General features: G+C 50.4%; 1 protein-coding gene across 2 annotated transcripts; it reads right to left on the bottom strand.

The window, feature by feature from the left end:
• Positions 1-42: 42 nt before the first annotated feature.
• ARHGDIB (Rho GDP dissociation inhibitor beta) lies at positions 43-9,070 on the bottom strand. Of its 2 annotated transcripts, none has more exons than XM_015859591.2 (6): positions 8,859-9,070; positions 4,745-4,933; positions 4,098-4,181; positions 3,077-3,153; positions 1,731-1,794; positions 43-862 (listed from the first exon to the last, which is right to left on the bottom strand). In XM_015859591.2, the coding sequence occupies exons 2-6, from the start codon at positions 4,920-4,922 to the stop codon at positions 663-665; spliced, it is 603 nt and encodes a 200-aa protein (XP_015715077.1). In that variant the 5' UTR covers positions 4,923-4,933; positions 8,859-9,070; the 3' UTR covers positions 43-662. The 2 variants fall into 2 exon arrangements, with proteins under 2 accessions (XP_015715077.1, XP_015715069.1); XM_015859583.2 differs by lacking the exon at positions 8,859-9,070 and adding an exon at positions 8,138-8,287.
• Positions 9,071-10,687: the final 1,617 nt, after the last annotated feature.

Genomic DNA, 10,687 nt, shown 5'->3' with positions numbered 1-10,687 from the left:
TCAGGAGCCAAACTCCAGGAAAGAAAGAGACACTCATGCAGAGAAGAAGAAAGAAACCATTTTTATTCTTGAGACACTGACGTCGTTACAGCATCTAGCTGCACCCCCCTGACCGGTTTTGCCTGCACAAGGATGGATTTCAACGGGGTAGGGCACCAGATACAAACCAGGAGACCATCATGGGAGATAAGTAGCCATTTACAATGAGTCAGGGCACATGGCAAGTGTAACTTAGAGAGGGATTTTCCAGGGACCAGTCTGCCCTGCCAGGAGACTCAAGGAGCTGGCGAGGTGATCCTGTTTCCTAGAAAAGGCACTTCCCGGGACCAGAGTTGGTATAGAAGGAGAGATGGAGGCAGCAAGAGGAAGTATTGGGAGAAAGGGTGGGATACGCTTCCCAATTTAATCCATTGCATGTCATGATGGGGTGGTGGTGGTGAGAAAGGGCGGGTTATTTTCAGTGTATCAGAAGAAGCAGCAAAGGCCACCTGCAGGCCTGTGCATCAACCAAGGCTGGCACAGAGCCCCAGAACCCACAAGGAGAGCTGCAAGGGCTGTGGCCAGCCGTGGTGGCAGGATGGAGCAGCGTGGTGGGCATGGCCCACCTGGAGACTGGTGCAGGAGGCAAGGGGACGGGAAGGGGGAAGGCAAATGGGGTGAGCTCATTCCGTCCATTCCTTCTTGATGGACAGGTTCCACTCCCAGGTGAGATGGTCATGTTTGTCATCATCCGTGAAGAAAGACTTGTTGTGGTAGGTGCCTCGGGCCAGCATCCCTTTAGGAGCTTCTTCCATGGGGGTCAGGAATTCATACTCCTCTGGCCGTGGCCCATAGCTGCCAACCATAAATGTGGCTTTGTCCACTAGGAGAGAACAATCCACATGGAATGAGACTCTCAGGAAGGTAATAATAAAGAAGAGAAAAAGCTATGAACACAAGTATAGATCACTGACAGAAAGGAAATAGCGGAGTGATGAGAGAAAGGGATGTGGCCATCGGTGAAGGAAGTGAGAAAGTGGGTTAAGATGGGCAGGCAGATGGGCAGGCATTTAAGTCTGTACCCTCTCACATCTGTGTGCTGCTCCCACAACAAACAGCTGTGGGAAGTAGGCACCCACAGCACACAGATAATCTCTCTTTATTCTCTGTTACTTCTCTATGCTGGTCAGAGGACATTACCTGCATGCTTAATGGGATGGTGGAGCCTTAGTGGTGGTTGTATGCAAAAATGGACATGTGGGATGGGTGTGCAAAATGGGATTTTCCTTTGCCAAGCCCACATGAGGCTACAGGCAAGCACAATTCTGCATAGACAGTGGGAAGCTTTGCAGAGCAGCTGTAAATTTTACCAAGTACATCTGGAAGAAACTTTGATGGGTGAGAAGCTCCACAAGGACTGAGCCACACTTCAAGGGCTGGTGGGGGAGGTGAAGAGGAAACCTGTGGCAAACACTGCCTGTACAGCATCTCTGGGGACATTTCTGCTGCAGCTGGTGGTGTAGCATACAGACAGCAGAGCTGGCTTGTAATGAGTTCACACAGGCACAGGAAACAGTTGGTCTGGGTGACAAAAAGTGCAGACTAATGCACTGTGCTGAGAAGTCACATCTCCTGTGCAGCAGCACAGGGAGGCCCTATCCTGATCCAGATCTGCAGGAAAGCTTATTTGAGCAGAGAAGGTTGCAAGAGAAAAAGTGTGGGTATGCAGGGCATGCGGGTCTCTTACTCACCCTTCACTCCTGTTCGGTAGGTGTGCTGCACGTATTTTAGTCCCGACACAATGTCCCTGTTTACCTGCACAAAGTGACCAGAAGTAAGAGTCACAGGGAAAGTTTTGATTTTCTAACTGCTGTTTTTCTCTCCTTACAGAGATCACCACCCTGGCTCCTCACACAACTGTTCTCACAGGCTTGGCACAAGACACACTGCTAGGAGTTCTAATGTCACTTCCCAACAGGCAGCCAGAGACCTGCAGCATTCTCTGTGTGTCTGAGGGCACTTCCTACCCTTACCCATCCTTCTCCTGACTGAAGGTGACTGAAGCAGATTCCCAGAACAGACTGATAACGACAGAGAAAAGTGAAGCAGGGGAAACCAGAGATGGGTGACTGGAGTCATGCTTTCAGCACAAACAGGTGGGCCAAGATTCATTGAACTCTCCCAGATCCCTTCTAAACTCAGTGAGGAGCTGGCAAAGCTGCTCCTCAAGGGATGGAGGTCACAGTTTTGTTTGTAATCTTTCTTTAAATCTTCCATGGATATCTCTTGCTGCCCCTATCCAGCACACACTGCCCCTCTACAGGACAGTTCCATGGTGAAACAAGATGGGAAGATCCTTTTACATCTTGGGGACAATTCACATGGTGTCAGCTCCTACCAGCCTTGGGACCAGGCATCTCCTGTCAGCTGGGCTTAGATACAGCTGGAAATATTTCATTGCACAAAAGGGAGCTGGAGGTGCATCTGAGGACAAAGCCATCTGAGACAGCAGGTAAACTTCAGAAACAGAAGGAAATCTTTCCTGCAGAGCATTTTCCCTCCTGTTTCAGGAACACTATCATCCTTCTCTTTACCCTCTCTGCCAAAACCAGCATTATCTGCAGCAAACATTTGCAGAGGTGATCATTCCAGTGCTGGATGCCATGCTGCAGCGTGACTAAGTTTTGTTCTCAGCTGGAAACAGCAGCTTAGCAGAAGAGTGGGGGTTGAAACTAGCCCATTCGAATATGTCATGACTCAAGAGAATTCAGCTATCTTCTGCCAAATGCTACACTATTACATCTTTGCTAAGCATTCATCAAGCCCAGCAATGCAAACAGTACTACCATGTCATGAAGAACCATCACCTCTTTTCCTTCTTTTCCATTCCCACTCTGTGTAAATTAAAGACTTTTTGTTGGCTGCAAAGTCAAGCCAAACTCAGCCAAAATTGCCAAATAACCTGCTGTTCACCATCCTTGGTGGACAGAAGGCAACTTCATCCAAGGGATGAACAGGCAGAAGTAATTCTCTGTAAAGACCAGGTCCCCTGATGGGTAGAACAATAACAAAAGCAACCAGCAGGAAAACAACTCACTTTGAAATGGATCTTAACTCTGTATTCAACTCCTTCCTTTAATACAAAGGTCTCTTTCTTGAGCGCTTCAAGGTCACCTGTGAGAAGAGGATCAAGCCATTAGCTAGGGGTGTCACAGCAAGGAGAGAACACCCAGGCCAGGGCTGGGACTGGTGTCAGAGGTGAGCATCCCTCTGAAAGACTGACCACCTGCAACATGAGTACACAGCAACTGCACAGTGAGCAGACATAGGAAGAAATGTGGTGTGATGCATCATTCTCCACACCAAAGAATCATAGGAGCATTAAGGTTGGAAAAGACCACTAAGATCATCTAGTCCAACCACCAACCCATCATCACCATGCCCACTAACCATGTTCCTCAGTGCCACATCCACACAGTTCTGTGTGGACAATGCCCAACACACACAGGTCTTGGTACACAGAGATATTTATGTACAGCCTTATCCTTAGGCACTGCACACATTGGTGATGCCCTGCTTCAGCCATGCCCAGCTCCAGGCCCAGGTGAGCTGAACATGTATCACGGCCCCTGCCCAGCTAGTGAGGCCTCCCGGGCACTGCATGGTTGCAGTTGTACAGGAAGCTGCTCTGCTCCAGTAGGCCTGGCTTCCTCTCTATATAGAAAAGCCCATATAAGGTGAAGCCTGGTCTTTTCCCCATGTCCTCTGGAGCCGGAACTGCAGAATTGCTTGATTCTGAAGTTTCAAAACAGCCTGTTACTCAAATGCATGCATGTCCCTTGTGCTCATGAGCTCTAAATGAAAGGAAGAAGAGAAAGCAGGAGGAACCATTCTCCCAAAAGATACCAGAGCAGTCTAGATGAGAGAAAGATCCTCTACACTTTCCCCTGTTGCATCTTCTTTTTCATACAGGTGTACCTTAAAATCAAAAGCAGAGCTATGATACCCTCACAACTCCTCTAAAGCCCACTAATATCTTAAGGACAAACTCCCTTTTAATTTGAAACATCCCAGGGCCTTTGTGTGTCCTTCTGTGTGCACAGAGAGTCTGCACCCACCTGTAAGGTCCATAGTGATTGGCCCTGGAGCAGAGTCACACACCAGGGTGAGTCGGGTGACCACCACGTTGGGAGCCGTTGGGTCTGCAGGTAGGAAAGTGAAGGGGAAGATGTCAGCTTGTGAAATTAAGTGTTTGAGGGGGAGGGGGGACAGAAACTTAAGAAATGCTACTGACTTCCCACACAGAGGATACACCTCACAAAGTACCCAGTAAAACCAACCTTCTCATAGCACAATAAGACCATGTATCTATCCCAGACACTCAACATGGATCCCTCCATACCTCAATACCTAGACAAGGTCTTTCCACCACAGGAGATACCTCTCTTTAAATTACTGGTCCCATTTAAGCACAAGCTGGTCCCCTCATCTTCCTAACCCCCCTGCAGCCCTCTAAGGCCCACACACCCCATACCACAAGCCCCTTTCAGACACTAGCACTCTCTGATACCTTACATCAAATGTTCAGAGCATCCTCCTTGCCAGATTCCCTGCATTTCTCCACCTGTCCATCCCCAGCCCACCAGCAGAAGTCTGCTCAGCCAAGTTACTTTTCCTTTGAGTTCATCTTGCCCCATCTCTGTATTCAGGCATGCACTTGCAATGCATCTCCCCAGTCACTTCCTACCAAGATGCTCCTTCCTACCTGCCACCACAGGTCCATCTCCTAGCAGGGACTTCTTGTACTTAGTGAGGCTCTCATCATCTTTGTCCAACTCTTGCAGCTCCTGCAGTGTTTTCTGGGGAGGAGGTTTGTAGTTCAGTTTCCCATCCAGCTCGTCATCATCCTCCTCCACATGAGGTTCCTGGGTCTTCTCAGTCATGGTCACTTGATCTGAGTATCAGAGAGGGGCAGTCAATAGTATTGCTCTGTGGGAGAGTAGCGTCCTTGGGGGCACACTGTATGTCAATTCCCCAGGCAGTTGGGCAGGCACAACGCAGTAGGATTATCAAAGGCAAATGGCGGCGGTGCTCAGCAATCCTGACATTGCCGTGCTGAAATCTGGACTTGAGCTCAGCCCCCTCTGCCCTCACTGCTCACCCACAGGCACCACACACACACAGACTTCTACCAGCCTTTCCCTTGCGGGGAGGAGGCGCCGGAGTGGAGGCTGATACCAGAGTGATTTACAGTCACTCTGCAGCACGATCGCTGGCCGACAACCCTGCAATTACAAGCCACTGTGCACGGCTTCTGTGCTTGCCAGAGAGCTCATACAAAGAGCCACAGACACACAGCAGGGCAAAGAGATGGGAATGTAGCTGAGGACAGATGTTTCACTCACTCTCTTGTTACAAGCCAACAGTCAGAGATCATAAAAAGATCATATACTTGGCAGCAGCTCCCTTACATCAGCATGTTGTCTAAAGCACCCAAGGAGATGCACTCACTTTGATCTGTCTGTTGGTATTCCCAATGTTTGCTCCAAGGATCAGCTCACCACAGATCCAGCAGGTCTCCCTCCTGCTGAGGAAGGGAGCACGATGGTGGCTGCATCCAGCCCTGCATACCTACACTTCATCTCTCAGAAAGGAAGAGGCAGAAAGGCTGGAGTCTAGCTCAGCCAGGATGCATAACACTGAGCACCAGGCAGGTGGTGAGGCAGCTTGGGCAGCATCCCAAATGGGAGCCAGTGCAGGGAGGCAGAGGGCACATGATAGGGAAAGAGGAGACAAAGACAGGCAAGAGGAAGGAGCAGTGAGCACTGCTACACAGGTCTCTCAGTGCACTTCAGCTTATTCTTATATTAACTCAACCTCTGAGGCTGTCCTTGCTAAAAATTCACTTTTTCCCTGGTTGCTTGCATTTCCCCCACTAAGCCCTTTGTTCCCCTCTACAGCTGTGGCCTTGAAGTTCCCAGTAGGAAGCTCCCAGGATAGTTTTCAATTTCATTGAAAGAGAATGCAAATAAATATATATATTTATGCAACAGTCCACAATGAATCAGCAAGTGGAATAGGACAGCAATGAGTAATACACAGACCTCCCAGTGCTATCCCAGCACGGATGAGACCAGTGGAAAACATTCAAGGAGGGGCATATTGGCAAAAGCACATTACAGAGGCAGGGAAGGACCGAATAGCAACAGGGATGAGAGCACTCAGTTGTGTTACAGCTCTGATACAAGGCTGCTTTGCTACAGCATGTTGTGGTGAGTCAGGAATTATTGCAGGGGAGAGAAGCTGGGAAGTAAAAGGAAATCCCTTTTCCAATGGCCTTGGAAGAATAGCATGTCCCAGAAGCCGAATGCCTCTTCCTGGCTCTGGGAGCATGAAGAACCTGTGTACAATAGGAAAAGCACACAAGCTTGTCCTCATGAGGAAAGAAACCAGAAGCTCCCCAATAACAGCACTGTAGCTCATGTCTCACCACTGTGCAGCCCCAGCACCCCGTGACCCCACCGTGCCATCACACAGCAGCCACAGGAAGAGGATGTGATAAGCTGCAGCAGCCAGCACCAGGTCTTGCCATCCATTGGGCTCCAGCTGCAGATCTGAGTCACTTCCGGTCCCCAGAGCTTTCTTGCGATACCAGGCAGTCTGCTCCAACAAGAACCATAAAGCTACTGCCTGCCTGTTCCCATTCTATGTAGGGGTTGTGGTTTATCACAGGAGGAGAGCAAGATCTTACCAATCTTACCAGTCCCATGCACACAAGAGGCAGAGCCAGGATTGGGCCAGTTGATTGCTCTCCATCCCTCAAACCTCATCTTTGCATCATTCATGCTGCAGACTTCCCCTGCCAGCCCATGGGGGCAGCTCACTTGAGGTGCAGATGCATTTAGGCTCTGAAAGCCTGTGAAGAGTTACACAAGTAGCCTGCTTTGCCAGTGAGAAGAGCCAATGGAAAGCAGCCTGACGGGCTGAACAACCACTCAAGTACATCTTTGCAAGATGGCAGTGATCATACCCCACTCTAGCATTTCTCTCCAAATTGCAGACCTGACTTTCCTGCCATGCTCCCATGTTCACATCTCACCTGTTCCCCACCCCTGCCTTTGCCTCACAGGCAGCATCTCCCCAAGACTGAGGAAGAGCCCTGGCTAGTGGGGAGAGCTGAGGATGGGCACAGCTCAGGGGACTGAATCTTCTCAGTCCTCCTGTGAGACTGGTGTCCTCCGCCAGCAGAGAGGTGCTGCAGGGCTGAGGCACTGAAGCATCCCCAGGGTGAGCATGTTAGCATCCACCTGTTGGGGGGCTGGCTTCCTGTGTCAAGCACACAGCTCCATAGAGCCCCCCAGGGCCTCAGCTGCATTAAAAATGAAAAGCATTAACCCTGTAGATGCTTTACACAAGCAACACATGGCTGATCTATGCCCTGCTTTGCTGTATTTTTCTCACCTTTCTGCAGCCCTGACCCTCAGTTGTGCATCGCTTGCAACTCTGAAATCTGGGAGCTTCCATACACCAGCAGGGAGAGGGCTGGAGCCATATCAGGGACTTCCCATCATAAAGCCAGCTGCAAGAATACACGGAGGGACTGTGCTCTCCAAAGCATCGCTGCCTGTATTGGGGCTGCCCGTGCATCTGCAGCGTTTTGAGGCAGGGAAATGCACACGGGCTTGATGCACCTCCTCACCCCCCCCCCCATGCCACCACAAGGCACAAAGAGGGCTGTCAAGGGTACAACATTTTATTCACGCTCCCTCAGCACATCAAATTCACTCCCCTAAATAGCCCCCTCCTTCAACCTAGGGCTTATCTCCAGGAAGCGGGTTTAGAGGTGAGGAAGCAGTTTCCCACCCCAGGGCAGTGACACGCGGCCCCACCGGCGCCCCACGTCCCACCCCAGAGGTGCGGGGGCAGAAGGGCAGCCCAGCGCCCGGCTACCGCCGGATCCCCCGGGCACGGGGGGCACGTCTCCCCCCATTCATTTCCCATCCCAAACGCTGAACCCAACTTCCCCGTCAGATGCGGACAGGGCCCTGTCCGTGTGCCAGCCAGACTGGGCGATAGAGCCAAACACCGGAACAAAGAAGTTGCCCTTCCCCCAGGTTCACCCCCCTCGACCCTCCCCTCCGCCCGGGTTCGCACTCACTGCTGCGCGGTGCCTTCCTGCCTGCCTGCTTGCGGGGTCCTCCTCTGCTCTCAGCTCTCAGCTTTGCGCTTTGGCAGTTGGAGCAGGAAGGAAGTTGGTGGGGGAAAATAAATAAATAAATAGCACTCACACTAAAAAAAAAGAAAAAAAAAACCTCCCTCCAGCAGCCCCACTCGAAGAGGAAGCCCCGACACAGACCGCATGCTGCAGCGCTCCTCCGCGCATCGCTCTGCCCCTACCGCCGGGCGCTGCGCTCTTCTTTGCGCGGCTTTGTGTGAGCGCAGAGCCCCCGGGTGGGGTGCGGGAGGGGGCCCCGAGAGGCTCCCGGCTCTTTGTGAGAAGCTGCTGCTGCTGCATTTGGGCTCTCGGCTCTTTGTTGTCCGACCCCCGGTCTTAATTGTGTTTCTTTTCCTGCTTGCTGTAATTAAGGTCGGTCTGAGAAGCCGGTGCCGGTGCATATCGTTGTTGTACTGATTTATACTGGTGATGTGCGGAAAATCGGGTCGAGCGTTTTCATGCATAGGCGGGGGTACCAGTGGTGGTCGTTACAGCTGAGCCTCATTTTTCTCAGGTAACACATGCTACCTGCTGCACCTGATGGGAACACTGTTCCCGTGTGTGCCCCGCTCCCGGCCATTTTCAAGCAGTCCCAAAGATCAACAGCCCCTGGAACAATAAGCTCCCGTTTCCCAGGCATGCTTAAATACAAGAAGGATTTTACCCCACTTCCACTCTGAAATGCCGGTGGGTTTTATCTTCTTCCACTTGCAGATTGCCCGCTTGCTTCTTCATTCACATCGCTCCTCCGTGCACATCATCCTCAGTGCGGAATTTAAAGACAAATTAGATCATTGGGCTGCAACCAGCAAATCTGGAGCTGAAATGACTGATGCATTTCTTTTAATGCGTTTGCAGAAGCAAACTGAGTGAAGCAAATCTATTGTCAAGGGGCTTACGTTCACTGCCCCAGATTCATGTCTGATAGAAAATATTTATTGGACATCAATTTTTAGAGGCTGCAGACAACTGAATCAGAGGAATCTCTACCAGGGATGGGCAGATCTCAGAAGAGAAGGGCTGATGCTGCGAATGGCACTTTGATTCTGACCTCATGCTTTTCAGGGGACAAACAGGGCTTGTATCTGGCTGGCAGTGGGTTCTCACTGAGTCAGGGCTGTAGCCCCAGAATTATTTTAAACCTCCATTAATTTGTTTCCGACCAAGAGAAACTGCTTAATGCTTTGCTGCTCTTTCCCAGTCCTATCTCACCCTCCTCGTGGGACAATGCAGCAGAACTGAGCAGAATACTGGCACAGGCTGCCTAGTGAAGCTGTGGGTGCCCCATCCCTGGAAGCATTCAAGGCCAGGTTGGATGGGGCCCTGGGCATCCTGAGCTGGTGGGCAGCAGCCCTGCCCACAGCACGGGGTAGAGCTGGGTGAGCTTTGAGGTCCCTTCTAACACAAACCATTCTATGATTCTGTACATACAGCACTGTGCTCAGCTTAAGGCATACCTACCAAAACCAAGTAAGCAAACACATAAGTATCTATCAGTGAGCTTTAAACCCAGATCAGTTTCCCAGCCTTGTTCACCTATGCTGGCAAAAGGAAGGGGCTGTGTGGGAGTGCAAACTGGGAAAGCACAGAACAAGTGATTTCCGTGACCATGCCAAGTTATGGTGGCTCAAACTGCTGGCATGAGTGGTGTTGGCCTGGGCAGCATTTGGAAAGATGGAAGTGCTAACTTTAGTCTTCTTTGCAGCCCATGCCTCTTGTAGATCAGCCTTTAGTCTTGCCTCCCATGGTACCTAGACTCACTCTACAATTTCCAGTTTACACTGGAGATGAGAATATCCTTGCTGGGAAGGTACATGAGTTGAAGTTACCATTTGGTTACAACCTGATTTGAGGTTTCCTTGGGTTTAGTGGCCATGTGCAGAGACCAGTGCTGTATGTACGCTATTTGTAAATTTGCATGAGTGTACATTGAGACCAGTACACCCACAAACATGCACAGAGGTATAGAGATGTACACTTGAATGTGTACACTTGACCTATATCAGCAGAGAAACAGGTTTTATCCCTAGATTAGAAATTAGCCAGCATGTAATTGTGGATAAATGTCATTGCTCTGCGCTTCATCTTCCTGTTGGTAAGAGGGGTGAGAAGGAACTGCAGACATTGGATACGCACCATGGTGAGCAGATGGGAGCTTAGAAACCAGGCAGCATCCTTCAGGTTGGCATATCCGGCATCCCGCTGGGGAACCACGTCACTGATCTGCTGGAAAAAAAAGGGAGGTTTTGAACTATGTTGCAGCAGAATATCACTGAAAGCAAATCCTTAACACCAAATATTTGATCTCTGGCAATCTGATGCCATGCAGTAAAGACCATCTCTCAGCAGTCTTTGTCGAACTGCAGCCTGTGACAGGAGGAAGCAAGGGCAATGTCCAGAAAATGCCTTGCTTGATCGCAAAAGAAGTGGCAATATTCCAAATGTGACTTTAGTTGGAAAATACTAACCACTAGCGTCTGAACTTACGGAATC

The sequence above is a fragment of the Coturnix japonica genome, chromosome 1, assembly GCF_001577835.2.
Source record: "Coturnix japonica isolate 7356 chromosome 1, Coturnix japonica 2.1, whole genome shotgun sequence".
Taxonomy (NCBI): Eukaryota; Metazoa; Chordata; class Aves; order Galliformes; family Phasianidae; genus Coturnix; species Coturnix japonica.
The sequence above is the reverse complement of the archived record's forward strand: the minus strand, read 5'-3'. Positions and strand labels throughout refer to the sequence as shown.

What these genes read in the sequence shown, in the direction of transcription:
- ARHGDIB (XM_015859591.2), bottom strand. Translation starts at nt 4,922, where the DNA reads ATGACTGAGAAGACCCAGGAACCTCATGTGGAGGAGGATGATGACGAG. An exon ending in AGATGGACCTGTGGTGGCAG is followed by an intron (nt 4,182 to 4,744) that starts GTAGGAAGGAGC and finishes TCCTACCTGCAG; the next exon opens with ACCCAACGGCTCCCAACGTG. An exon ending in GAGTTAAGATCCATTTCAAA is followed by an intron (nt 1,795 to 3,076) that starts GTGAGTTGTTTT and finishes CACTTTGTGCAG; the next exon opens with GTAAACAGGGACATTGTGTC.